Raw genomic sequence first — 27,635 nt, forward strand, 5'->3', positions numbered from 1 at the left:
AATAATTTATTATATTAAAATTACATTTTATAAATCTGTTTAAAATATTACTATAAGTATATTTATATTTTAAAAACTAATTTATATATACTATATCTATTATCGGTAGATGGCTTAGAAGTTTATAACTGTTGAAAAATAGATATATGCTATACTACCTGTATATTGCACAGGTAGATAAAATAAATGTTGCAATTTATGACTGTCGAATAAAAGCAATATTATTGTATATTATAATATAAGCAATATAAGCATGGTCAATTTGTTGTACAAAAATCACTACAACTAAGCAAATATGTTTCATTAAGAAATGTTGACATTCAGTCTTTCATAATATATCAATAGATTATCTATAAATATGACAGCAATACTCTATTATTATCTATTATTAGATATTTTTACGATAGTCTATAATAATGTCTTTAAAATCTTTCAAATATAATCCATAACTACTTATAATAAAAGTCTTATATATTATATGAAAACATTTCCACATAAAATAACTATTCATAAAGTATTAAAAACTTATATAAATTTATATATTGTATTGTATTGTATTGTAAAATATTGAAGGATTATATCGTAGAATGTAATTCAATTAATACACTTGTATAAACTTATTGAAACACTGCAACAAAATAAAATTGTATTATTTTTATTTAATAATTTAGTAAAAATTAATGAACTAATAGAATATTAGTAGAATTTTACTCAAAATTTTTGCAAATTTTTATTATTCAAATTATAAATTGTCATAATATATATTTTTAATGTTAAACAATGCTTAGACATTAAATTGTCTATAATTTATGTTTTTATCACTTTTTTGTCGTAACTATTATTTCTTATATTACACTTAATCATTGATGTATAGTAATTAATATGCAATATATTAGTACAGTATAATAGTTATGCATTAATTCGTGATTTGCAATAATACTACAGTATATAAATATAACGATAGGCACTCTTGATGTTAAAGTTTATTTTTTATTAAAACTATGGATATATATTGTATATAGAGTTGGGGCTAATTCTCTCCTTTGTTTTATTTTCAAAAAGTTGCATATATTCCCTGTTTTCTGGGAATTTATTTTCATGTGCATTAACTATTGAACCTTAACTGACACATTTAATTACAATGTTTGAAAACACATGTTATATTAAATTGTATATTAATTTACATTGTCAGAAAGTACTATTATTTTTTTTAATTTATATTAATTTTTAAATATTTCAATAAAATTTTATGCAAAATATTTAAGTATTGGTCCTTTATATTGTAATATAAAATATTTTTTTCCGAAAAAATTGGAGTGAATTTATTTGAGAACTTCCCTCCATTGCCTAAACTCTAACTGTATATAACTATATATCTTCTTCAAAATAACCAAAATTCATAACATATAGTCTATATTATAAACTACCGGTATATTGTATAATATAATAAGTAAATGTTTTAAAGTTAGTTTTAAACATTTAGATATTATAATTTAGAATATAATCAAACAAACATAACATTTGTTAATATTGATGATAATACTAAATTGTATGCATAAATAAAAATGTTAACAAATATATTGAGATATAGCGGTCATTTGGTTTGGTAATAAGCAAACAGAGTCTGCAATGAAAACGAGTCGATAGAGACTCGTAACGCATTGTATGCCTAATGAGAGGGTCGACACCGTATGTAATGACCCATCACTTGAACTTCTCTTTCATTGAAATTTTCTGACTTTTGTCCCAAAAATGCAACAAATTTTCCATATATTTTGTCTGTTGTTTACCTCAAACACACAAATTTCAATTCAAGCCAAATGTGTCCCAAAACTAAAATTAAGTCCAATTTTCACGAAATTTGATTTGATTTGTGACTACAAAAATCACTTTCACTGACATTTGGAGTCAATTCAAATTTATTTTTCCACATTTTGCCCACAAATGTAATCAAAATAAATTGACAAAATATTTTATGCTAACATTTATTTTAAAATTATTAGTTTATATACATTTATAATATTAGCTTATTTTAAGTTATACTAAATTTTGCTAAAATAAACATATTTTATTCTGCAAAACTATTTAGTTATAAAATCCATTTGTATTAAGTTATTATTAATTATTAACTGTTATTATATAAATATAACAATAATTTGATAAAAATATGAAATATCAAAGTAAATTGCATTTATAATATACGGCTATTTTCTGAAATATAATAACTCTTTGAGACACCTGTTTAGCTGTAGTCGTGAATCTCAATCTCAAAAGTCGATTGTGTTGTAAGTAACGCATGATTTATGATTAATATAAGCGATACTTTGTTATATGTGGTTTCAAACTATAATCAAATTGATTACATAATTGAATTTTAAAATTAGATAAAATTTTAAACAAATTGTTTTCAAAAAGTGATGTCAAAAGCAAAGATGTATTGCTTATTGATTACAAAAAATAGTGACATTTTAGTTATGAATAGTTTCTGTGTTCTTCTCGCTTGAGTTACAAGTGATGCACAGTTAGTACACAATTGAAATGATATGTTTAGCACTGTTAGGTCACTGTGTGATCAGTCACTTACTGACTCTTCCACCTAAAAAATCTGGTGCTCACCGACTAGTTATTTACAGTTATTTTGAGCACTTATTTATATAATAAAACACCACTTATTGACTATTCTATTGGCTTTATGTTTAGTAAAGCTTTTCCCACGAGAGCACAGACCTAATAACACCGGTTCTCTCGTAGTATAGTATTAGTTGTGTAACTCAATAAGCCTGAGATGTGATGTCGATATGGTACGAGTGCTCTCCCACACACATACACACACACAAACACACACACACACACACACCGACCAAAGCAATTGCTGCCACCAATACAAAAAACCCACGCATTATAGGTCTGTTGAATTGGGATCAGTAATGTAAAGATTTTGATTGTTTGCGATTAATAATTGATTTGATTAAATCCCGAATAACTGATTTATCTTTTGGTTGTCATCTATCAGTGCAATCAATGGATGACAATTCAAATTTAATTGTAACCTAACATAGTTTGCAAACTCACGGGACATCACTTATTAAATAAAGTGATTCCGGACTTGAAATTAGAGATCAATTGCTTAATATTTTAACAGAAAAACCATTGATTAGCTCCGAATGCAATATATTTATTATCATTATATTGTACAGTATATACAGTATTAGTGTATTTTTTATTTTCAATTTCAATGCATTTAAGTCAAAATAAAATTAAAGGTAAATGCTTTTTAAAAAATGAATCTCTGAATATAATTTTTTCAATTTTCATTAGTTTTAAATAAATATTACGTTAGAAAATATTTGCAAACAAGATTGTAATCAACAAAATATTAATTAAATTAAAGCCAAAGCCATGAAATCTAATAATTTATTAAATGATAATACATATGATAACAGTTGATCCTATCTTTTTGGATTAAATCCTATTTTATTTGTTTTAAGTAAATCTTTTGATCACAACTTTGTCGGCACTTCATTGCATAAGAAGTTTATGAAAAAAAGACATAAGAAATAAAAAAAATAAATAATAGTTTTAGTTTTCAGTGAAATGTTTGTCAAAAGCGAAAAAATAAGAGAAAAGTCAAATAGTGAGGGACTGGGAGGCAGTCTAAAGAGTGAATAACAGGTACACCGATGGATCAGTTGTGTTGTGTTCACTAAGAGCCACACGAATGACAACACGTGTACTACTTCTTGAGCACATCCCAGTCGTGAGAAATATTTGTCTCAGGCTTTCCCACGACCTCCAGGTCCACAATTTACTCAGTCGTAAGCTCTCTCAGCACTAATATCTATGCGGTTACGCTGTTATGTGTGCTGTGAGACAGTCAGAGAGTGTTTGTATGTATATGTGAGGGATATGTGAGGGCAGAGGAGGGCTTCAAATCTGGGCTCAACAGCACTACAGACAACCAATAAGAGACTGGAATGCAATGGGTTTACAGAAACTCGACATCAGGTGACAGTACATCCGCACAGATATTATGTACAGTATGTATAGTATTAGAGTGTGGACTGGGCTGACTGGGCTGACTGGGCTCGTGCACAACATACCGTTCATCACAAGCGAGCCTACAATCGACACGTTTTCATACGTGTGTCAGACATTCGGGTGGACAGACGTCAGCGGATGTTTAGATCTGTTAATTGAATACTACTTTCTAAGATATATATGAAATATAACAGTGTTTTCAAAGTCAATGATTGTCTTCAATTAGTTTTTTATTAATTAAATCTTTCATTAATTTGAAAGCTTTATCGAAAGCTTAAGTTTGCAATTGAAGTGCAAAAGTTTTGTGTGTTCAACAAAATAAAAAGTTTTGCAAAGTTTATCACAATTGCTTCATATCGTTGGCTTCAAGAGATGATACACTTGGGTGACGGCCGGACACACGCCAGCAGTACGACCTCAGCAACAGATGAGGTGATGTCAACACCACCGGCCTGTCATATGCAGAACAGGAAGAAAAGACGCGGTGTATGTATCAATCAGTTAACACATTATTGCCATTAAACCACAAATTACATCTAAATCTAATTTTTTGTATTATTTTATTTGAATCCATCAGATGATTGAAAAACGCCGAAGAGATCGCATAAACAATTCGTTGCTTGAGTTAAGACGTTTGGTTCCGGCGGCCTTTGAAAAACAGGGATCAACTAAACTAGAAAAGGCAGAGATCTTGCAGATGACTGTCGACCACTTGAGGACACTTCACTCCAAAGGTAGGCATTCATTCAAATTAATAATTGATTGCATGTTTTGTTTCAATTTTTTCTACTATTCAATTACTATTACATAAGTTTATCTCAAACAAAGTTTTCACATAAAGTTTTGCATTTATTATGTCATATAATTTGATATTTTTAGTATTTCAAAAAGTATAGTATACTTGTATTTATATATAATTTGAGTCTATTATATGTTCAGATGGCGTGAAGAAATAGCATTTCTCCAATTTTGATAATACTTTTATGTCGATAATCTCAAATGCAATCATTGCATCCAAAAAAATGTAATTTTTTATTTGTAAAATATTTTTCAACCAAAAAAACTTGCTCTGATATTATTGTTTTGAATTATTTACTATTTTTTAAAATTTGAATATAATTTTCTATCGTTTTTATAAAAATTTTGTGCATTTTTCTCAATTGTATGAACACTGAGAGCAGTATGAGTTAGTGAGAGTGTGGTGAGAGTGAATGAGAGAGAGAGAGGGCCCGAATCGGAATGGGGGTAATGAGCCCGTGCTCTCTCTCTCTCCCTTTATCTCTCTCAGCGCATACTTTCCCTGTTTCTCACGCTCTCAGTGTTCAGTGGGAGTCATACTCCAAATCAAATGCCTTTCTCAGAGTCTCTAATAATATAACAAATTCTCTCTCTCTCTCTCTCTTTCTATACACTGGTAAACGACTCAATAGTTTTTATAATAATACAGCAATAATAACAATAATAGTTATAATATAGTAATGAGAGAGCAGTATATTTGAGAGCCGAAATTGTGGCAAACAATACAATGAGATGTCATTTAATGCTTTTAAAAAGTTTATATACACTAAATTATATCATATCATATACAGTATAATATATTAATATGTATATATTGTGTATTTCTGTGTATTAATAGTACTGTATTGTGTATGTTATATGTTGTGTTGTGTATGACTTATGTTGTAATTATATACACAACACTGTCTCCGGTAATGTCTGTGTCGTGGGAAAGGGATAGCTCTCAAAAACTAGGAAATTGCAATCATATACTCTCTAAACACGCGACTTATATTAACGCTAATTGCATGTCGTCTGCGATTAATAGCAAAAAAAACAATTTATTAATTCATATAAAGTATTTTAAGTGCATTCGACACACACACACCCACCCACCCACACAACACTATTTTTTAAATACAACATAACAAATATATCCTAATATATGATTTCCTATTATTTTAATTAAGGTTTCGACACTTTCTCATTTGATCCACAAAAGTTTGCAACTGATTACCACAGCATTGGTTTCCGTGAGTGTACTGCAGAGGTATCCCGTTATTTAGTGGCTGCCGAAGGACTTGATCTTCAGGATCCTCTCCGACTAAGACTAATGAGTCATTTGCAGTGCTATTCGGCTCAAAGGGAACTGTCATTAAAGTCCAGTGCTTCGACCAGTGGTTGGAATCCCAGTGCTTTCACGACTCCTACTTATCCATCGTTACCATCAGTTCATAGTTCTGGTATGTCATCATTGAGTTCATTATCAAGTGAATCGATGCCATTGCACGGCACGACCGCCGTCTCGGGTCAGTACGCACCCAATGGCACACACTTTCATCAGCCATTGACTGACCCATCAATGAGTGGACAACAGATGATGTCACACTCGTCGACAGTTCACAAAACATGTGTATCTCCACCTCCCATATCTTCATCGATGCCAATCGGATACCATCCGACTACTAGTGCCTCATCGATGGCACCCATGAACTCGTCAAACACTCACAATCTACACAATCCATACTTTTCTAGTGCTTACATGAGTGCCTCGACATCAAACAATAGTGGACTTATGTCTCAACACAACCCATCCATCAGACACTACAGGCCCTGGGGTGCAGAACTGGCCTTTTAACTCAACATTATAACTATCATATCATTATTACAATTACATATCGAGTCATTTAAACATATTTTATGTTTCATTATATATTGCAATGATTTAAGAAAATGAAAGGATTTATCGGATAGAGAAATGTATTGAATTTGTTGACCAATTGAATCATATTTTTATATAATTTTTTAGATTTCATTTGATCTCTAAATAAATATATTTAAAATATATTACAAACAATTTATTTATATATTTTTTATAATATATTTTTTTTATAAAGTCATTTATAATTATAATTATTATATTGTATATCATAAATATTTTAATTATTGATAATTTCTAGTCATATGAAAATAATAATTATTATTATAATTTTGATAAACAAATAAAATTATTATTAGTTATTGAAATTGTTATTCATATCAAATATTTCTCTCAACAGTGGTGTCGATTTGCAATTACTTCTTTGAGCCGCTATTTTCATCTGTATGTGAGCCAAGTTATGCACATATCTGAGCACTTTAACCAATTTTTTGTACATTGATTCAGCTACATGTGCTCCATATTTGATTTTTAAATAGCGTAACAATAAAAATTTATAAGCAATTTGATGAAAACTAAAATTAATTAAATTGTATTAGAAATATCGATATTTATTATGTTATTACAAAAAACTCACTGAATTGCATCATTGTGTTGAATATTTGGACGATTATTATGAAATAACAATATAGGAGTTAACTGTAACAAATGGGTAAAATATTAATATAATATGTTTTATAAATATATATATATAACAAAACAAAAATATAGTTTGCAACTAACATACCAAATCAATAATATAACAATCGTTATACCAGTGATTAGCTATATTTTGCAAATATTTTTTATGTGCATTATATATATTTAATTGTCCAGATTTGATTGTATCCAAATGTAATTTGTATGAACTGCTATTATCCTAATAGTTTTTTAAACATAGAAAAATAGTTTTTTATAAAATTCATTATATTTTAAATTAGTTAAATAATTGAAATAATACAACAAAAAATGCTTAAAAAGTAAATACCAAACAGAAATAATATAATTACCAGATATATTGTCCAAAATTTATGTTCAAAATTAAAGTTGATTATTGATCGCATATAAATTATTTCAATACAACTATACTTAACCAATGATATTCTGTCCGATTCACACATATAATAAAATGCCGTTAAATTCATAGCACATGTAGTTAATTGTTTGATATCTCTGTCCAAAACATAACGCATCACACGTTGTGCTTCACTAATACAATCAATTTCAATCACATATTTATTTATCGGTTTATTTAATAATTTCATTGCATTTATTAATTCACAAAATCTATTGCCTTCTAATTCATTAAAATATTGTGTATTATAACTAATTGATTGAAATATGTTTAAGTCTCGATCATTCAATTGAATTTCAGAAATACTATTAATTTTGTTGTCATCAAAATTATCACAATTTATTGTATGACTATTACTACAAAATAACTTATTTTGTATAGTTGTTTGTTCATTAGTAGATCCAATATTGCATTTATATTTATGTTTTGTTTTATCTTTTTGCTTATTTTTCTAGAAAATAAAGAATAATATTTTTAAAGGTAATATACAGTATATTAAATTGTTAGATTGTTTTTAATTATAATTGCAATATAAAAAATAATTAGAAAATCTATAAAATACTCAAATTGCAGACCTTTTTCATCCCAATGTCCAAACATTTTTTTAGTCGACATTTTTGACAAAATTTTCTTGTAATAACATTTATGATACATTTTTCTTGTAGATTACATCGAAAATTCTAATATTAAAAATATAAATTTAATCTTTTTAAATTTATGCTTTATACAGTACTGTAACAATTTATATTTTTTAAGTCACATAAATTTTTTATTAACAAATGCAGTAATAACAGAATTTATCTCTATATCTAATATATTTGAATAATTAAAAATATAATTTTATTAATATACAAGTTTATAAAATATGTTTAAATTATGTTTTATAAGAATGTATAGTAGATTTGCTAATCTCTCATATCATATATTTTTAAAGTAAAAATAAATTTTATTTATTTATATGTATTATTTTTAAATGTGCAGTATATTAATACTTCTCATAATAATGAATTAAATAATTAAATTTAATCGATATTGATACATTATGGTATATAATATATTTATCAATTGCTTTATATTATATCTTAAATTTTAATATTAAAAAATTAAGTATAATTATTTAATAAGTTTCTATAAATTAAGTTTAATAATGATATTAATAAACCTTATTTTTGTCGCCATAGCGCCGAAAAAATACTTTACACGATTCACATGAAATAACTCCAAAATTTTTGCCTAAAAATAAATAACTAATTTTTATATTATTTAAAGATTTAAAAAATAATTAAAAATTTATACCATTTGCTTTATCACCACATATTTGACAAATTTTAGAGACCATTTTATTATTAAAATTAAGATTACGTTTTTAAAAATGTCTTAATAAATATTAGTAAATATAATAATAACTTATAATATGTATTTTGATTACAGAAACTGTAGTAACAAATAAATTGTGTCACAAATATTTGTAATATCATATAAATTTATACGTATATATATTACATAAAAATTAATATAATTAAAATAATTATTACAATCAATAATTATAATTTACTAAATTATAAATTTGTTATAATCATATAATTTTGAAATATTTATATTATTAAATTGTTATAATTTGTAATGTATTGTAAGTATTTACAAAATTATCACTATTTTACAAGTTTATCAAAAAAAAAAAAAAAAACTAACGCCATTTAACTGGAAATTTATTTTATCTACAATTTTTATTACAATATAAAATTATTATAAATATAATATAAATATTATCTAACATTATTTTTTGTGTTGATTTTTTACAAATATATTTGAAATATTAAAGCCTTGGTTAGTTAATAGGTTTCATATGGCAGTATAGCAATAAAAATACAATACAAAGTTTTAACGAGAAATCATTTTATGCAATGGATATTGATTTTGTTGAGTTAAAGGACAGACATCTGTTTTGACGGGTATATCAAACACTTCACAAACTAAAGGTGTGGTTAACTGAGGATTTTCATGTGATCTGATAGTCCGGTGCCGATCACCTAACTCTTGATTTGTTCGCAACAGTTTCATGAGTCGCACAAATTTATTTTGAGCGGCAATTTCTGACCGATATTTTACTATTAAATATCGATAAAGTAAACACATGTAGATATATCTGGTTAATCTGTTAAAAAAATTATCAATTTTTTATTTTACTTATTTTGTTAAGTTGTTAAGTTGTTAATATAGTTTTGTTATATTTTTACTTTATAGTACTTATATGACATAGTTTTGGACGATTTGGATTAAACAATGCTATTCCTGTTAACTGTTAATAAAATGATTATATTGCAAAAAAATATTTTATAAATATGAAATTAATTTTTAAAAAATACAGATATGATAATTACGAGATCTATAATATATGAATCATTTTCCCAATTTGTTGACATTAAATCAAGAAAGATATCGTGAATGTCCCGTTCATTTTGATGGCCAGATTTGATTGTATTTAAATTAAGCCGAACTGATGTCTTATCATTCTATTATTAATAAAATAATTGAAAAATATATAATATACAGACTATTATATAAATTATACACAATATGTTTGGACTTACAATCCAAATGTTAAAGAATTGATTGTCGAAGTCATAGAAGAGGACTGACCGCATGTTTATGATTTCAATGCATCCGTACTTAACGAGAGATATTTTGTCGTTTTCACAAATTTTGTTAAATTCCGATAAATTAAGTGTGAAATTAGTAAAATCCCTTATCTGTCGGTCCAATAGTTCATATGAAACTTGTTTGGCATCCCATCGACACTGAATTTCTCGGATCACATGATTTTTCGGTCTTTTCATGATATGGACGGCACCCATAAGTTCCATAAACCGACGACCCTCTATGTCATTAAAATTTTGATGATCAGTAATGGGTCGTATTATTGGCATAATTATCATTTCTGTGTCATCCATAATCTTTGGCAAATATCTACTAATTTCATAATTATGTAATGAATTAATATTTTTTGAGCTTTCATTTGTCACATTTATCTCAAAATTGTTGTTATTTTGACCAAATTCTTCTTGTTTTTCATCATTATTTGAATTAATTAATTGTAAATTTTTATTATTTGAACGATATTTCTATAATATGATGATATAATTTATAGCAACATTAATAATCAATATAAATTTATGTTTAATTGATCATCGTACTTTTTTCATTCCAATTTCACTACATTTATTTAAACGACATTTTTGACAAAATTTTCTCGTTTTTGAGTTTATTAGACAATTGTCTTTAAAATAACATTTAAATTCCTGAAAATTTATATAACATAATTAAAATTGAAATATTTTACTAATTTAATAAATACCTTTAATTTGTTTGTATAACGTCTAAAAAATACTTTACATGATAGACAAGTATATGCGCCAAAATTCTTACCTAATATTTATCATTATTAATCATTTTTGACTATTTATTAATATAAATAATAATTTATTTAATACAAACCAATGGCTTTAGCACCRCATACGCCACACATTTCGGTTATGATTACTTTTTTCCGGGGCATTGTTTTACAATTTATTAATTATTGAATAATTTTGTAATTAATTATTAAATTTGCCATTAAGTGTAATTAACAGACAAGTGTCAATGTACAGTACAGTACAGTATAGTTCAATACAGGCATATATTTTAGATATACTGTACTTTACAATATTATAGTACTTAATAATAATACAAATACAATGGTTTTGAGTCACATTAAAGTAGATAAAATATTCAAGTTAAAATATCAAACAATTTGTATTGTATTGTATTGCAAACAGTATTGTATTGTATATACCGTATACAGCTATCACTTTTTATACAATATGTCTTCAATAATACTGATATCAAATATTTAATTTGAAGGTTTGCAGATAACTAAAATTATTTGTTAAGCAATAACAGACTTTATGTAATAGTTATTTAATTTTTTATTGATTTTATTTAAATTTTATCTATAATATTCTTATTGTATTTGACTTAATAACAACATCAGACTATTTTTCTATCCTAAGATAAAGCAATTAATAAATAAATATTTATTAAAAATGTCAATATTAAAAACATTAAAATAATTAATATAAATAATTTTTTATAATAAAGATTATGTTTAATTTTAGAATATATTAATAATATTATTATCATTGCGGTAATAATTACTAATAAAACTTAATATAATAATTAAATGCTTAAAGTATTGAGTGTAAAGTTTGTGTTATTATCAGTGTTATTGTAATTATAAATAGTTTGGTTGACTTCAAACACCTCCCTCAGCAATGGTTGTACTTGTTTTGGATCCTTTTTCCAGTAACTTAATTGATGGACCCGTTTGGCATTTGCCAGATATGATAACGAATTCATTAGTTCAACAAATCTTGACTTTGCCACCGATGAACACCGATATCTTAATTGCAAATAACGCTGAAGTAAATACTTGTAGATTTGTTGAACATTTCTAAATAAATTGATTCAATGAGTAAAAACAAAATTATTTAGTATATTAAACATTATTTAAAAAAGTTATACTCACTGAATGCGCTTTTTATCAATAAGAAAGGGTCGGTTTTCATTAAATAGTATGATAACAGTCATCTATTATTATAATTGTAGGGATCATTGAAAACAAATAATACAAAAGACTGAAAACTATACCAAATCTATGATAATAGGGTCAGAATCCCAATCCGCACCCAAATGTCTAAGAAAACAGTGGTGAGCGTCAAACAGGTGGTCTCTATACTCTCTCAGCAAATCCATAGATAATCTAACATAATATCCATTTTCCTGAATTTAAAAAATTTTTATTAATTATATTTAATTAGATTTATGCAAAAATTTATATACATTTATTAATAGCCAATAATTGTTTGTAAAATTAAAACTTAAGACAAGTCTCATAATATATATTTCAATGGATCCATATTTGATTAATGCAATCCTATCATTATCACAAATGCCATTAAATGCAATCAAGCATTTGAAAGATTTGATAAATTTTAAGATTTCCTGTTGACAGGTATGAGCCCATGCCTTACAGGCCTCACCAATAATGGGCTCTTTAATTATATACGAGTTGTCACTGTTTACGAATGATTTCATTAAATTGAATGCATTTAATAATTCGGTAATTTTATTGCCTTCTAATTCATTAAAATTATTATTATAGTCAACAATGGGTGCCGTAATCGATAAAAATGATTGATTATTGTTATCCATAACATTATAAGTCATAATTGCAGAAAAATTATTCATTGAATCACTCAATGATTTTTCTACAAATTTCTTAATTTTATGTTTTTTTATTTGTTTGTTAACTTCATTGCTATAAGTTCTCAATTTCTTTTCATTTTCAGTTAATATTAATTCCTTATAAATATTAAAATTTAATTATATAAAAATTGTATAAAAAATAAAATCATATTAATATTGATATACTTTTTTCATTCCTATTTCATAACATTTGCTTAATCGACACTTTTTACACATCTTTCTTGTAAAACAAGTAATTTGACATTTATTATTAAAATAGCACTTCAATTGCTGTTTATAAACCAAAATTTATTTAATTCTTATACATAATTAAACAAAATCAACAAAAAATATTAAATTATAATCACATTTAATTTAATGGCATTCCTCCTGAAAAATGCTTTACAAGGATTACAAGTAATTGCATTGAAATTATAATGACCTAAAAATCAAATTTATAATTAATATTTTTATAAATTTATATAAATTATTACCATTTGATTTGTCACCACAAATGCCACAAATATTATTTATACTCATATTTATAAACTAAAAACTACTTATTAACAGTATAATAACAAAATGAAAACTTTAAAAAAATTATATTATACCGGAAAATGTATAGTAAATTCATAGCAGTAGTATTGTTTAAATGAATATTAATTATATTATGTAATTTGTTTTAATATTAAAATTACTGTATAATAGATTAATAAAATTGTATACATCTTATCATAATTTACTTCGTGTATAATATTCAAGTTATATTCTATTATTAAAAAAAACTAAAATTATTTATTTGTATTATATTATATATCAATAGTTTTTATAGATAAATGAAAAATACAAAGAATACGTGTATAATTAAATAAAAAATAAATTATAATTTGTGACATTGTATTGTATTTGACGATTACTTATCAATAACACTAAAAATATAATAAATACTGTATATCTAATTGATTTGTTTCAACTGTTTATATTACTCATCCACTCATCTAATTAGACATACAAATAGTTTCTAGTAATAAACTTTTGAAGTTAACGTTGAATATAATAATTATTAAGTTATAAGTAAAATTATAATAATTTGATTAAAAATATATCCAATAATTTTCTTAAGTTTTTAGTGAATAAAAAATCAGAAAATTGTATTTTAATAACTACTCAAGATAAATGTTGTACAGTATATAGTTATTTGAAGATATTAATTTATAATAAGACAAATAATATTGTTATAGAAAATATTGACATACAATAGATTTATAATACAATACACACACACACATATATATATATATATATATATACTTATATCAAAACATACTAACAAATAAATTTTTTAGATGCACCCTAAAATTAATACATAATATACTGCATATAACATCTACATACATAGTGCCAAAAATCCAAATTTCTTTCCCGTACTGTAATATAAATCTATATAAAATTTTCCCTACTCAGTGCCAGAATTACCAATTTTAGACATCAATCATTACATAACATAGTATAAATAGTATAATATTGTAGTGATTTCTGGCACCAACGCATCACTAAAATATTCCCATACACCCTTGAAAATTTATATTGATGCGACCGAGACTATAAAACCCCAAGTATTCTCAATGATTTTATCATTGAGATACTGGTAGTCACAGGCATAAGACTAGTACTGCTAAGAGCCGTTAGCAGATCAGTTCTCTCCCCTTCTGGTTCGACCCCCTTCTCTGATATGGTCCGTATACTTGGATGTATACCTCGTATTGATGTCATTTTAAAATAAAGCCTTTTGGATTTCTAATGTAAGTGTTTAATTTTATTGTCTTCTACCCTTTTCTAAGCGACCTAAATCCGTGGGTTCCCGCGTCGGGAGCTCCAGTATCGTAAAGGTCCCTTCTTATCTACATTAAGGTGAGATGACTGGCCATCGGATCCGCCGTGTCGGGGGATCTGGTCGGTTATGTTGTCAAGCCTTCCCGCGTATATAGCTAATGGACGGAACCGCCGTGTCGGGGGTTCCGGTCCAGTTATGTAAACCTTCCTTAACCATACCCTATGATGGTTGGCCGTCGGATCCGCCGTGTCGGGGATTCGTACGGTCATGCCGTTATACCCTTCCCTTTGATAGTATGCTAGCGGATCTGTCGTGTCGAGAGATCTGTACGGCTATGTTGTCCTCCTCCCTTACCTCCTTTGACCTATACTTAGTTATTGTTGGTAAAGACTACTATATGTGTCATATGGAAGTCTCCGACATCCCCGAGATTGTACCAGGCCGCCGAAGGCTCTGCCCGATTTTTCGGCAATAGTCCTACGTTTTAGTGAAACAGTTGTAGTTTTGTCGGTTCTCAGTGTTATTTAACACTAATAGTCTGACCTTAAAATACAATTTACTAGGTGATCCACTAGTTGCTGTCTACGTGACAATAGCACTAGTTTTGTTGATTGTTGTAATTATCGGCTGTTTGAGTGAATGTGTGTGTGAATGCATAGCAGTGGATTTCTCGAGTACATATGTGCTTTCGCTAACCTAGTTGGGAAATGCATAGTTACTATTTGATACTGACTGACTAGGCAGGCCAATGGTCCCAAGAGGGTTCCGGTCTCCCGATCGCGTGATTGTGTGTTAATAGCCGATAACGGACACTGAGTTTAAGACCGTTAACATACGCTCCTCAATAGTGATCCGAGAGTATAGTTAAGGTTTGCCTTAACTTTATGAGTCTATAGTCACCTTCGGGATTGACTRACCCGGTATAAATAAATATTTGGACACCTAATAGTTTATTGTTGTTACAGTGTGGTACAGACTTCGAGTCTTAACTCTCAAAACAATGAGTCTGTCTTAACATTGAATAGTGTTTCGTTTGATAGTAAAGGTCAAATTGAATTAAATAATCTCAGGACCAGAGATAATACCTTTTATATAATTGGTCCGCAAAGTAGTAATGTCTTAATTTACGATCAATCAGACATAGATTGTATTAATAATTGTGTAGTAAAAGCTAATATTGTGCCCAATGTACAATTAAGACAACCTAAACCACTACAGGAGTACTGTGCCAATAGTGGCGGCCATTCCAGTGGTTTACGTGAAATCATTGCATGGAAAGTGAAGCGAGTAACTCACCCCAAAAATTCTCATGAAACATCTAAATAATCAACACTTTCCAGATATAAATGGCAATGCTATTAAAATAATATTGAAACGGTATAGAAATAGGATATATTATAGTTATAACAGTAATGATAAAATCTACTCATTACAATATCTTATACTTATAATTTTTATTAAATTTTTTTAAATATACAATTCAAATTAAAACTATGTATTTTATATAGTATAGTGAACATGATAATAATCAAAATAAAAATATTTATATTGAATAATAATAAAAATATTTTATGAATTTATTTATGAATAAATTTACCATAGTCTATAATTTGATAATTTAATTTCAATTAATTAATTAATTAAATTATGAAATTAAAATAATTAGTGTGTAGTGTATGATATAATTGATGTGTTAAAAGACGAGATAAGTATTTTGTACGCTATTGTAATCAGATTGTGATTTAACTTCAAAAATCTCTTTCATTAGCGGAGACATAATGTTTGGATCCTTTTTCTTAACGTTTTCACGTTTTGTTTGTCCCAAAACATTCAAATCAATTAATGTGTTCAATAGTTTCAAAAATTTTAGTTTTGAATCGCTTTCCGATTGGTATCTTAATTGTAAATATCGTTGAAGTAAATGCATATAAATGTATTGTTGAAGTCTATATTAAATATAATATATTTCATTAATTAACATTTCATAAATTATAGTTATTTCTAAGTTATTTATCACTCACTTAATTAATTCCTTATTTTGAAGTCGAGGTCTATTTGGATCAAATAGCACTATTGCAGTCAACTATAATTAAAATAAAATTACGAGAAATCAATTTATCGATAAAAACTTATTTAAAAAAAATCAAATCAAATGTATTACCAAATCAAGAATCACTGGATCTGTTTCCCATTCTTTGCTAATTTTAAGGAAAAATCTTTTATATTTTGAAAATATTTTTTTAGGCAATTCTTTCATCATATCAAGGCTTAATAAGACAGAGTTTTGATTATCCTTTTAATAAATATATAAAAATAATATTAGCATAAGTAGTCAATATTATTAAATTAATATTACAGTGTATACCGGTATATAATATACAGTATTTATATAAATTAATATATAAAATAATAAAAGTTAACAAACCATAACATATTTCCATTGTTTGGTTTCGGCATCAAATATTGACACTTGTCTTATATAAACTAAATCCATTGCTCCAAATTTTATTAGAGATATTTTGTCATTTTCACAAATATTATTAAATGATGACAACATTTTGGACATTTTGATCACTTTTAATATATAGTCTTCAACTTTATTGCACAATATTTTATTCATATCCTGTTGAGTCATAGCCTGTGAGGTTACGGGTACTTTGGGATCAATGAAAAAAGTGGTCGCATTAAACAGTTCGGCCAATTTGTTTCCCTCCAACTCATTAAAAGCATACCGACTGTCAGTAAACGGTCGGGCGATCGGTAATACAGTAAACTCAAGTTCAGCGGCCTTTTGGTACACCAGATCTGATATCTCGTCCGAGTTTTCCTCATCGCTATTGTTGTCATCTTTCAAATAATTTTCAATTTCCATAATCTGTGTATTGATTTCATCGATACCTAACTCAATGTCACCAAATGAGTCCGGAATTTCCAACGCTTTTATATGATTTAAGTCAAAGTCATCATTAAATGGTACAATAGATCCGCTTTCGGGTGATGTGACAGAACTGGTCGATGAATCCGAAGTGTTGATCCCCGAACTGATGCTGTGTTTTCGTCTTTTTTTATTTGTTTCAATTTTTTTCTTTCTTTCTTTTTTCTCTTCAGATGAAAGAATCCAATCCTTTGTTTAAAAATATAATTAAATTATTAAAATAAATAATATTTTTAAATATAATTATTTACTTAATTATACAATACTTTTTTCATTCCTATATCAAAGCACTTTCTGAGACGACATTTCTTGCAAAATCTTCGGGTGAGGACATCGATGTGACAGTTGTCGTCAAAATGACATTTCAATTCCTAATTGTTATATATATATATATATATTTAATTTATTAGCAAATATTAGATAAATTAATTGTTTAAACATTACCTTAGTTTTGATGGCATTTCTTCTGAAAAATGCTTTACAAGACTCACAGGACAGGGCATCAAAATTATTACCTATTCATGTATTTTCATACATTTCATACAATTTACATTTAATTTAATTTTAATTTTAAATCTAATTTTTATAATTTATTTGGAAAATATTGAATATGAAATATGAAATAATTGTCACTTTAAAAATATTATATTTTAATATAGAAAACTAATTGACATTTAAATCGCTTACCAATAGCTTTGTCGCCACAAACCAAACATTTTTTGACAAACTCTTGGTCAGACATTTTACAAATATGTTTGTCTATGTTATTGATTATTATTATTGATAATTATCTACAATAAAATTGTTATCACTGTTACGCAAATTAATAGTCACAAAATTTTAACTTTTTTATAATGAATTTATTGAAAGTGAAAAACAAAACGTTTGAATTTCGAAGATTTTAATAACAAATATTATGATAACTACTATAGCTTTGGACTACCACTACCACAGATGGTCTCTAAGACAACACTTATATCAATGATATAAACAGCTATTAATTGCTGTTTAAAGTACATCCAAGGCCTGTATATATGGATGACCTTGGTTATAAGTTATAAGTTATGTTCAAATACTGTATATAAAAAATGTTATACAGTATATAATATTAACTATAAAAATAGATGTATTTTACGTATATACAAGTATATATATTATATACTATTGTATTTTATATTTATATAATATGATTGTGCATACATTATACAACTTCAATATACATATATATCAATTTATTTTAATTCAAAATAAATACCGGAGTATTAACTAATTAAAAATTTTTAAAAACATTAATTTTTATCGATAAATTTCACTTATTTTATTGCTATCAATATTGTTTGCTGGCGTTGTTATAGTATTTGTTGCTAATTGTAATCATACTATCGAAACACTACAAACAGGTTATCTTAAATACACTAATATTCAAATATAATTATCAAATTTATATTTATATAATATATAGAGATTTCATACCGACTGTGAAATTCAATATTTGCACCGGGAGTTTGCGTGCATTTAATTTGATAAACTGCCGGAGTATTTAAAAACAAGTTTTCATATTTATTAATAAGTTAGTTATATATTATACAGTAGTTAATGATTCATTTATATATTTGCACCAATTATAACATAACAAACATTGAAGTACAAAGATAAGTGATCTGACAAAATACTGTCAAAAAATATCTTTAAATACAATTATTGTAAACTAATTTTTGTGAATTTATAGATATAATTGTTTACTTACGATTATGAGTTTTCAAATTTTTTTTTATTAAAATCGTTTTTTTACTTCATTTTTTTTAAAATTTCATTATATTTATTTAGACTAATATGTTTTTAAAAATTTATATTTTTACAAAAAAAAATCTATTTTAAACAATTAAATATATTAATTTGACAAAATTCGTTCTGGAAATGCTATCTTTGCATCTCTACTGGTTTACTATAGATTTATTATAAAAATGAAAACTTTCTACAGTATTATCAACTGTTTATATAATCATAATTGCTTTGACTACAAATTAATACTTAGTTTAGTTCATGACATTAATTCTCAATTTTAAGTTTTCAATAATTACTTTATTATTCATCCTTTTGTTATAAAAATAAATAATTTTAAAATACAAGATAATTTGTGTTCACATTGTTATTATCAATAGGTTTTAAATCCAGAATTTCTCTCATGAGTGGTGACACAATGTCCGGATCAGTTTGTTTTGCTTTATTATTGTAGGCCTCACCCAAAATTGATAATTTATACAAAGCGTCCAATAGTTTCAAAAATTTATCTTTTGATTTATTAGTCGATTGATACCTCATTGATAGATAACGTTGCAGTAAAAACATGTAAAGTTGTCGTTGAAATCTATTAAAAAATGAGTGAAAATTATATTTTATTAAAAATAATATTGTAATGACAAAATTATTTTAAAAATCACTTACTTAACTAATTCATTATATATAAGTTTGGGTCGATTTGGATTAAACAATACTATGGCTGTTAACTGATAAATAATAATTAATTAGAGATATTAGTTGTTAAAAAAAATATTACCAAATTAAGTAAAGTATAATCGGATTCCCATTCATCACAAATAATATACAAAAAGTTTTTATAACATTCGTAGAGATTGAATGGAAAATTTCGAGTTAACTCTAAACTTATAATAACTGACGTCTCTTCGTCCTAAATATTCATAAAATAAAATTATTTAAATTTATAAATTTGAACTCTATATACGACAACTAACCAGAGTATATGTCCACTGATTTAGAAGACAATCATAGAAGGGAACGGCACGTAAACAGAACAGTTCGAGTGCTCCGTATTTGATGAGACATATCTTATCGTTTTCACAAATTGTATTAAATGTGGACAAACTTTTCGACATATTTATTAATCTTAACATTTGTTGGTCTATCTTATATGTCATTGCCATATACAGGTCGGCATAATTCATAGCGCGTCTAATTTGGCGACTTTTAGGTTCAGTAAATGGATGGCTTGACCCAAACAGCTCAGTCATCTTATAGCCCTCTAACTCATTAAAAGTATATCTATGATCAGCAACGGGTCTTTCAATGGGTGATACTGTAAACTCAAGCTCTACTGTGTCATGAAAAACAAGATCTGATATGTTATCGAAAATTTGGTCACTATTTTGATTATTAACAAATTGATCCAGGGCACCATAATAATCGACATATTGATGGTCTATGTTTATTGATAAATTATCAATAGCATCTACTTGATCACTTGAAATTTCCAATTGATTGTCATGTAATTCAACATTATTGCTGTTATCAATTTGTTTATCATTTTTTAATTTTTCAAATTTCTTTATCATCTTTTCATGACTTGAGATAATTTTTTTCTAGAAAATTAAATATACAATAAATAAAAGTAAATTTATAATTAAAAATTATATTATAGTATAGTATAACTACTTTATTCATCCCCACTGTAAAACATTTTTCGAGACGGCATTTCTTACAAAACTTTCTGTTAAATGTATTGATTGTACACTTTTGGTTGTAATGACATTTTAATTGCTATAAAAACAATTACAATAAAAAAAATATTAATATAAAATTAGTATTAATCTAATCTAAAAAACTTTGTTTAGAAAAAGTCTGGCAATTTTTTTAACATTAGACACAATTTGCAATGATTTGTGTGTAAAATTATATTACGAATTGCTGAGACGACAACAATGTAATAGAGGTTAATATTATAGTCCTATTCATTAACTAAGTTATCATATTTACAGCTTAGAGTCTATGCTTACAGTCATTGTAAGCATTAAATATGATAACTTAGTTAATGAATAGGACTATAATATTAACCTCTATTACATTGTTGTCATCTCAGGATATTGTAAAAAAATTTTAATGTATCAATTGATGTCCAAAAGTTTGCCAGTTTTTACGACAAATAAAATAGAAAAAATTGTAAGTTTTTAAATAAAATTTCTATTTTGTTAACTAAACAAATAACTTACTTTGAATTTAAGTGCATTGCGTCTGAAAAATGATTTACAAGATTCACACGATAAAGCATTAAAATTATTGCCTATTAATATTTAAATTGTAATTTTAATAATTATTAAATTAAAATATTGCATAAAATTATATCTAATGACTTACCAATAGCTTTGTCACCGCAAATCAAACATTGTTTTAGTGAATCATTATTTTCAGACATTATTAAACAATAATATGGAATTAAATAATTATATAAAACTTATGTTTATATTATAAATATTTGATAATACTTTTTAATTAAATAACTTAAATATAAAATATATTGAAAAAAATAAATAAAATATTTATGACAAAAATTTCTCAAGTTTTTAATACATTATCTACTGAATGACTAAATAAAATATATTAATTTCATAAAAATAACAACAAATGTTAATTTATTTTTAATATTTATATATAATTTCAATTTATACACAGTTAGCCTTGAGTTTTAGTGCAAATGCTCTAATGGATTCTGTGTTGTCGATACTAAATTCAAATTGAAATATAACATTGTTTTGATAAAACATTTTTTTTAATTATAAGTAATGTGTAATTTTATTTTTTTCTAAAGAAAGTACAATACTATATTTTTTATTAATATTAGCTGCCATCATTATTTATGTATATTATAATAAATTACAAAACATCACATATTTTTTTAATCAATTAAATGATAACAAACTTATTATTGATGAGAGTTTTTAAGGTTATTTGTCAAATCCGTTATAATTTTTAGCAATAATATTATTATATTAATAAAACTTATTTATTAGACCATTAGAGTCTTATTCCATATAGTAAACCAACAATGAATTCAATGGCTTTTTTATTAGTACACAAATTTTGTTTAAATAAACATGAAATTTTATTAATATATTTTAAAAATCTACCAGTAATTAACATTTAAAATTTTTTTTATTTGTAATATTATCTTTTTGGTCAAACATCACACCCATGAGCTCCAAATGTTTGTTAGTATTTTCAATACATATTTTGCTATACGCCGTTCCCAATACATTCAAATCCATCAAAGCGTTCAATAATTTTAAAAATTTATTTCTCATTTTATTAATTGATTTATATCTAACAAATAAATATCGTTGTAATAGATGCATATAAATATGTTGTTGTAATCTATATTTAAAAAATAAAATATTAAAAAAAAGTTTTATAAAATACCAATTAATAAATTGACTTACTTGACAATATCTTTATATAGCAAATAAGGTCGATCCGGATTGAAAAGCACTATTGCTGTCAACTATTGATGTAAAAACAATATATTTAGTAAATATAATTTACAAATAATAATTAATTAAAACCTAATTATAATGAAAAACTAACCAAATCTAAAATAACAGAATCATATTCCCATTCTTTACATATTTTGTTTAAAAACTGTTTATAATATGCATACAAATTGTGCGGAAATTCATGCATTACTTCAAGACTTAGTATTAATGCATTATTATTGTCCTAAAATAATTATAAATAAAAAGTGTTAATTGAATAAAATGTACATTTATTTTGAATATACCATAGCATAAGTCCAATGATCGGTAATATAATCATAGAAGGGAACGGCACGCATACAAAACAGTTCGAGTGAACCGTATTTAATGAGACATATCTTATCATTTTCACAAATACCGTTAAATGATGTCAACGTTGTGGACATCCTTACAATTTGAAGCACCTGTTGATCAAACTTAGAGCACATAATACGATGCATATCACTGTAATTTGTTGTCCCCGAAGTGAACCGATTTTCCGATTCCGAGAAAAAGTTTGTGGCACTAAACAGTTCACACAATTTGTTGGCCTCGAGTTCATTGAATATCAACTGCTGACTAACTATAGGTCGGGCTATAGGTATGGGAGTATTGTCTAATTCGGCAACTTTTTTGTAAGTCATTTCCGATATGTCATCTGATATATCAATAATATCGTTGACTTCGATACTGTTATCAATTTTTTGTATCTGTGTATTAACTTCATTGATAATATCAATATTATTGATTGTATCATAAATGTTAAATAAGTTGCAATTTGTGTCACAATAGTCCCAATTTGGTAATGACTTCTTATCTGTTATTTTACTGTATTTTCTTTTTCTTTCGTTAATCTCTTCTCTAAATTGTTGATCAGATTTTAGTCTATTTAAATGAATCCAATCCTAAATTACAAATTTTGATGTTATTATTAGAGTTTTATATAATATAATTTTTATAATCAATTTTTTATTTCTGTGTCCACACAATTACTCAAAATATATAACATTTTTTGATTAATTTTTGGTGTTTTTATATCTTTAAGACAGTTCTTATCCAAAAAACACTAGATTTTTAGATTGATTTATATTATAAATTTACATATATATACAATATATATAATTTTATAAAAGTTGATAAAATATTTTAATTATTTCTTAATGAATATTATTATATTAATTTATAAATACCTTTTCATTGAATGCATTACTCATAAAAAACGATTTGCATGTTTCACACATTAGAGAATCAAAATTGTTACCTATTTAAAACAAATTATTACATTTTATTATTTTTAAAAATTGGTAATTTAATAAATAAATAATTACAAAACACAAATCATCATTTATTTATAAGTTACCAAACAATTGATGACCACAAAGCAAACATGTCTTGGTCATTTTTGCAAACATATAAAATAGTTTTCTTTAATTATCACTTAGTGTTCAATTAATCAGTTTTTACACTTTGAGATACTATTAAATTAATTAATAATACAAATTTGTACTTTAACTCTGTCAATTAAAAATAAGTATATACAAGTACATTTGACTTATTTTAACATAATAGTAGTATAATCCAAAATGTATGTATTAATAAGTCATATGATATATTAATACGATGCTTACTTACAGGTAGTTATTTCAATGTTAACTTTTTTTAATAAAACAGTATTTAATAATTCAATGTTTTTGATTATAAGGAATATTCGCCATCATATTGTGTACAATATCTATGGAAACAAACTAAATATATGATTGTGATGTTTGAATCAATCAATTTGTTAAATTATAATTGAAAATATTTTAATTTAGTAATACACATAATAATAGCAATCCACAAATGGATTATTAATTCAATCATAATGTTATGATAATGATTTGGCATTATATTTAGAAATATATGTTTATAATGAATTGTAGATTTCAATTAAGTAAATAAAAATTAATGCATATTATATTAATTTTTAATTATTAGATATCAATTTTAATAGCAAACTTTGCATAAAAAGAATATTATTTAAATCAACATATTTTTTAATAAATGATAAAATAATATATTAAATATTTATTTTTTTAGATAATGATATTATAATGTTTTGTTTTCCTTAAACGATTTGCTGTATTAACTTAAGTTAAATAATTAAAATTAATTTAACCTTCAAGTTATTTAACTTTTTATATAATCCTATATTCAACTAAGTAATAAAATACTTAAATTATATTTGTTGTAAATGTACTAAAGACTTATTTATATTGCATAATATTTATTGAACAATAATTATATAAATACTAGTTTAGTACAAATTTTATTACGTTAACAAATAATTCATTTAAAATACCGAAACTGATTACATTAATTATAAATATCAATACATTAAGACATAATATTAGGTTTATTTTGGTCACAAATTTCATTCATTAAAGGCATTGTATTTTTGGTGTCCGCTTCCAACCAATTCTGGACAACCTTTTCATTCAAAATCGGCAAATCTGTCAAACAGTTTAATAGCCTTAAAAACTTTGACTTTGCCTCACATTCCGACCGGTATTTAGACATCAAATAGCGTTGCAATAAATACATGTAAATGTGTTGTTGTAATCTATTTGATAAAATAGATAGTATTTGTATATTGATTATGTAAATGTTATTAATTAGTCCTTTTTTAACATTAGCTATATTGAAATAATATAAGTATATAAATTATGATACAAAATAATACTAATAAATAATATTAATATTAATAATTGTTTATTAATGGCATATAACTCACTTGACTAACTCTTTATGTTGAAGAGTAGGTCGTTCCGGATTGAATAATACTATTGCAGTCAACTATGATATTAATAATAATTATCGGTTTATTTATAATAGATTATAGATTAATAATATACCAAATCAATGATAACAACATCCGAGTCCCAAACTGCCTCAATCTTCTTCAAGAAGTTTCTATTACTAATAAATGTATTTTTCTTGTTTTGCTTTAACAGTTCCAGATGTAAGACAACAGAGTTTTCGCTATCCTATTATTTAAATAAATAATAAATAATAACTTTTTTTTTAATTTTATCAATAAATAAAATATATTATTTGATTGCCAACCAAAACAAAAGTCCAGTACTCGGATTCAAAGTTAAATGTTAGGACCGACCGAATGGTACAGATTTCAATGGATCCGTACTTCAAAAGAGCGATTCTGTCGTTTTCGCACAGAATTTTAAATCCACTCAACATTTTGCACATCTTTACTGTTTTGATGGCCATATTCTCCAATTGAATTGCCATCAATTTAGTGATATCATTGGCCGATTCAGGCACTTTGTTTTGCTGAAACTCATGTATAACCGCTTTCTGGTAATCCGACATTACATGAGTAGACATAATGGTTGTCATCACTTGAGTCGCATTGATTAACTCAGACATACGGTTAGCCTCAATATCTGTTAAATTGTTTTTATCAAACGGTTGGGCCATTGAATTAACAACAGAAAACTCAAACTCGACGGCCTTATAGAAGACACTATCAGACACTTCAAGTATTTCTTTACTTTTAATATAATTCTTGATTTCCATAATTTCTTTATTGAGTCGTTCGTCATTGACATCAATATCACTGGTTTTCTCCAGAATCTGCAGACTATTACTAAATTCTGTATCCATTTGACTATTTGTGTCTGAATTTGAAGCATCGCTTTGCGATATTTGAGAAATCTTTCGTTTTTTACGATTTTCTTCGATCTTCTTTCGACGGACTTTACGCTCGTCGTCGTTAAGAATCCATTCCTTAAGAAAACAAATGACAACATTTGAAAACTCATTTAAATAATAATTAATTTTTAATAATTATAACTATTCTTTAAATTATTTTTTATACTTTTTTCATTCCCACATCAAAACATTTCTTTAAACGACATTTCTTGCAAAATCTTCTCCTCAAGACATCAATGATACAGTTGTCTCCAAATTGACATTTAAATGACTATAAAAATATAAATTAAATTATTGAACAGTTTATGAGCTATTGTTGACAATTACCTCATAATGTAAAGCATTTCTTCTGAATAATACTTTACATGACTCGCAAGTAATTACATTAAAATTTGTACCTGGTTAAATATAAAATTATAATTATACATCATTTTTAATTATTTAATTTTTAGAAAAATTAAGTTTATATAACATATGTAAAATAGTTTAATTATTATTTCACATTTTTAAAATTTTATCTTCAACATATTATATGTTAATTTTTTGTCAGTTTTTAAAAATCATATTAAAAGTACTGTATATTTTAAGTTATGAAATATGTGTTTTTAAATTTAAATTATTGACAAATATATAGGTATACATAAAAATGTATATAGAGTTCATTACCTATTGCTTTATCGCCGCAAACCAAACATATTTTAATAGTCTCTTTGTCTGTCATTTGTATTCAATAATTTATTCAAACATATAAATCCAATTAAAAA

At 25.7% G+C, this 27,635-nt stretch overlaps 6 protein-coding genes across 7 annotated transcripts; 1 reads left to right on the forward strand and 5 right to left on the reverse strand.

Moving 5' to 3' along the window:
• Positions 1-4,410: 4,410 nt before the first annotated feature.
• LOC128966319 (hairy/enhancer-of-split related with YRPW motif protein-like) lies at positions 4,411-6,673 on the forward strand. Its single transcript, XM_054313166.1, has 3 exons — positions 4,411-4,524; positions 4,616-4,772; positions 6,006-6,673. The coding sequence occupies exons 1-3, from the start codon at positions 4,411-4,413 to the stop codon at positions 6,671-6,673; spliced, it is 939 nt and encodes a 312-aa protein (XP_054169141.1).
• Positions 6,674-9,634: 2,961 nt separating this feature from the next.
• Positions 9,635-10,822, reverse strand: LOC128952405 (nuclear hormone receptor HR96-like). The gene is made up of 4 exons (XM_054297800.1): positions 10,400-10,822; positions 10,190-10,321; positions 10,046-10,107; positions 9,635-9,963 (listed from the first exon to the last, which is right to left on the reverse strand). Exons 1-4 carry the CDS (start codon positions 10,757-10,759, stop codon positions 9,690-9,692), a joined length of 828 nt encoding a protein of 275 aa, XP_054153775.1. The 5' UTR covers positions 10,760-10,822; the 3' UTR covers positions 9,635-9,689.
• Positions 10,823-16,531: 5,709 nt separating this feature from the next.
• On the reverse strand, positions 16,532-18,881 carry LOC128951861 (nuclear hormone receptor HR96-like). 2 transcript variants are annotated; one of them, XM_054297148.1, is made up of 8 exons: positions 18,548-18,881; positions 18,305-18,375; positions 18,127-18,231; positions 17,824-18,049; positions 17,351-17,772; positions 17,087-17,218; positions 16,947-17,008; positions 16,532-16,871 (listed from the first exon to the last, which is right to left on the reverse strand). In XM_054297148.1, the coding sequence occupies exons 1-8, from the start codon at positions 18,600-18,602 to the stop codon at positions 16,619-16,621; spliced, it is 1,326 nt and encodes a 441-aa protein (XP_054153123.1). In that variant the 5' UTR covers positions 18,603-18,881; the 3' UTR covers positions 16,532-16,618. The 2 variants fall into 2 exon arrangements, with proteins under 2 accessions (XP_054153123.1, XP_054153122.1); XM_054297147.1 differs by having other exon boundaries at positions 17,351-18,049.
• A 1,594-nt stretch (positions 18,882-20,475) lies between these two features.
• On the reverse strand, positions 20,476-22,067 carry LOC128966320 (vitamin D3 receptor A-like). The gene is made up of 5 exons (XM_054313167.1): positions 22,010-22,067; positions 21,865-21,935; positions 21,311-21,415; positions 20,604-21,237; positions 20,476-20,549 (listed from the first exon to the last, which is right to left on the reverse strand). Exons 1-5 carry the CDS (start codon positions 22,065-22,067, stop codon positions 20,476-20,478), a joined length of 942 nt encoding a protein of 313 aa, XP_054169142.1.
• Positions 22,068-22,784: 717 nt separating this feature from the next.
• On the reverse strand, positions 22,785-24,568 carry LOC128952343 (nuclear hormone receptor HR96-like). Its single transcript, XM_054297727.1, has 6 exons — positions 24,521-24,568; positions 24,351-24,421; positions 23,427-24,065; positions 23,234-23,365; positions 23,089-23,150; positions 22,785-23,023 (listed from the first exon to the last, which is right to left on the reverse strand). Exons 1-6 carry the CDS (start codon positions 24,558-24,560, stop codon positions 22,786-22,788), a joined length of 1,182 nt encoding a protein of 393 aa, XP_054153702.1. The 5' UTR covers positions 24,561-24,568; the 3' UTR covers position 22,785.
• A 968-nt stretch (positions 24,569-25,536) lies between these two features.
• Positions 25,537-27,592, reverse strand: LOC128966321 (nuclear hormone receptor HR96-like). Its single transcript, XM_054313168.1, has 7 exons — positions 27,538-27,592; positions 27,199-27,269; positions 27,038-27,142; positions 26,266-26,946; positions 26,055-26,186; positions 25,934-25,995; positions 25,537-25,762 (listed from the first exon to the last, which is right to left on the reverse strand). The coding sequence occupies exons 1-7, from the start codon at positions 27,590-27,592 to the stop codon at positions 25,537-25,539; spliced, it is 1,332 nt and encodes a 443-aa protein (XP_054169143.1).
• Between the last annotated feature and the right edge of the window lie 43 nt (positions 27,593-27,635).

The sequence above is a fragment of the Oppia nitens genome, unplaced genomic scaffold (genome assembly GCF_028296485.1).
Source record: "Oppia nitens isolate AA-2021 unplaced genomic scaffold, nextdenovo-longstitch-racon4-pilon3 scaffold1_pilon_pilon_pilon, whole genome shotgun sequence".
In the NCBI taxonomy this organism is placed as follows: domain Eukaryota; kingdom Metazoa; phylum Arthropoda; class Arachnida; order Sarcoptiformes; family Oppiidae; genus Oppia; species Oppia nitens.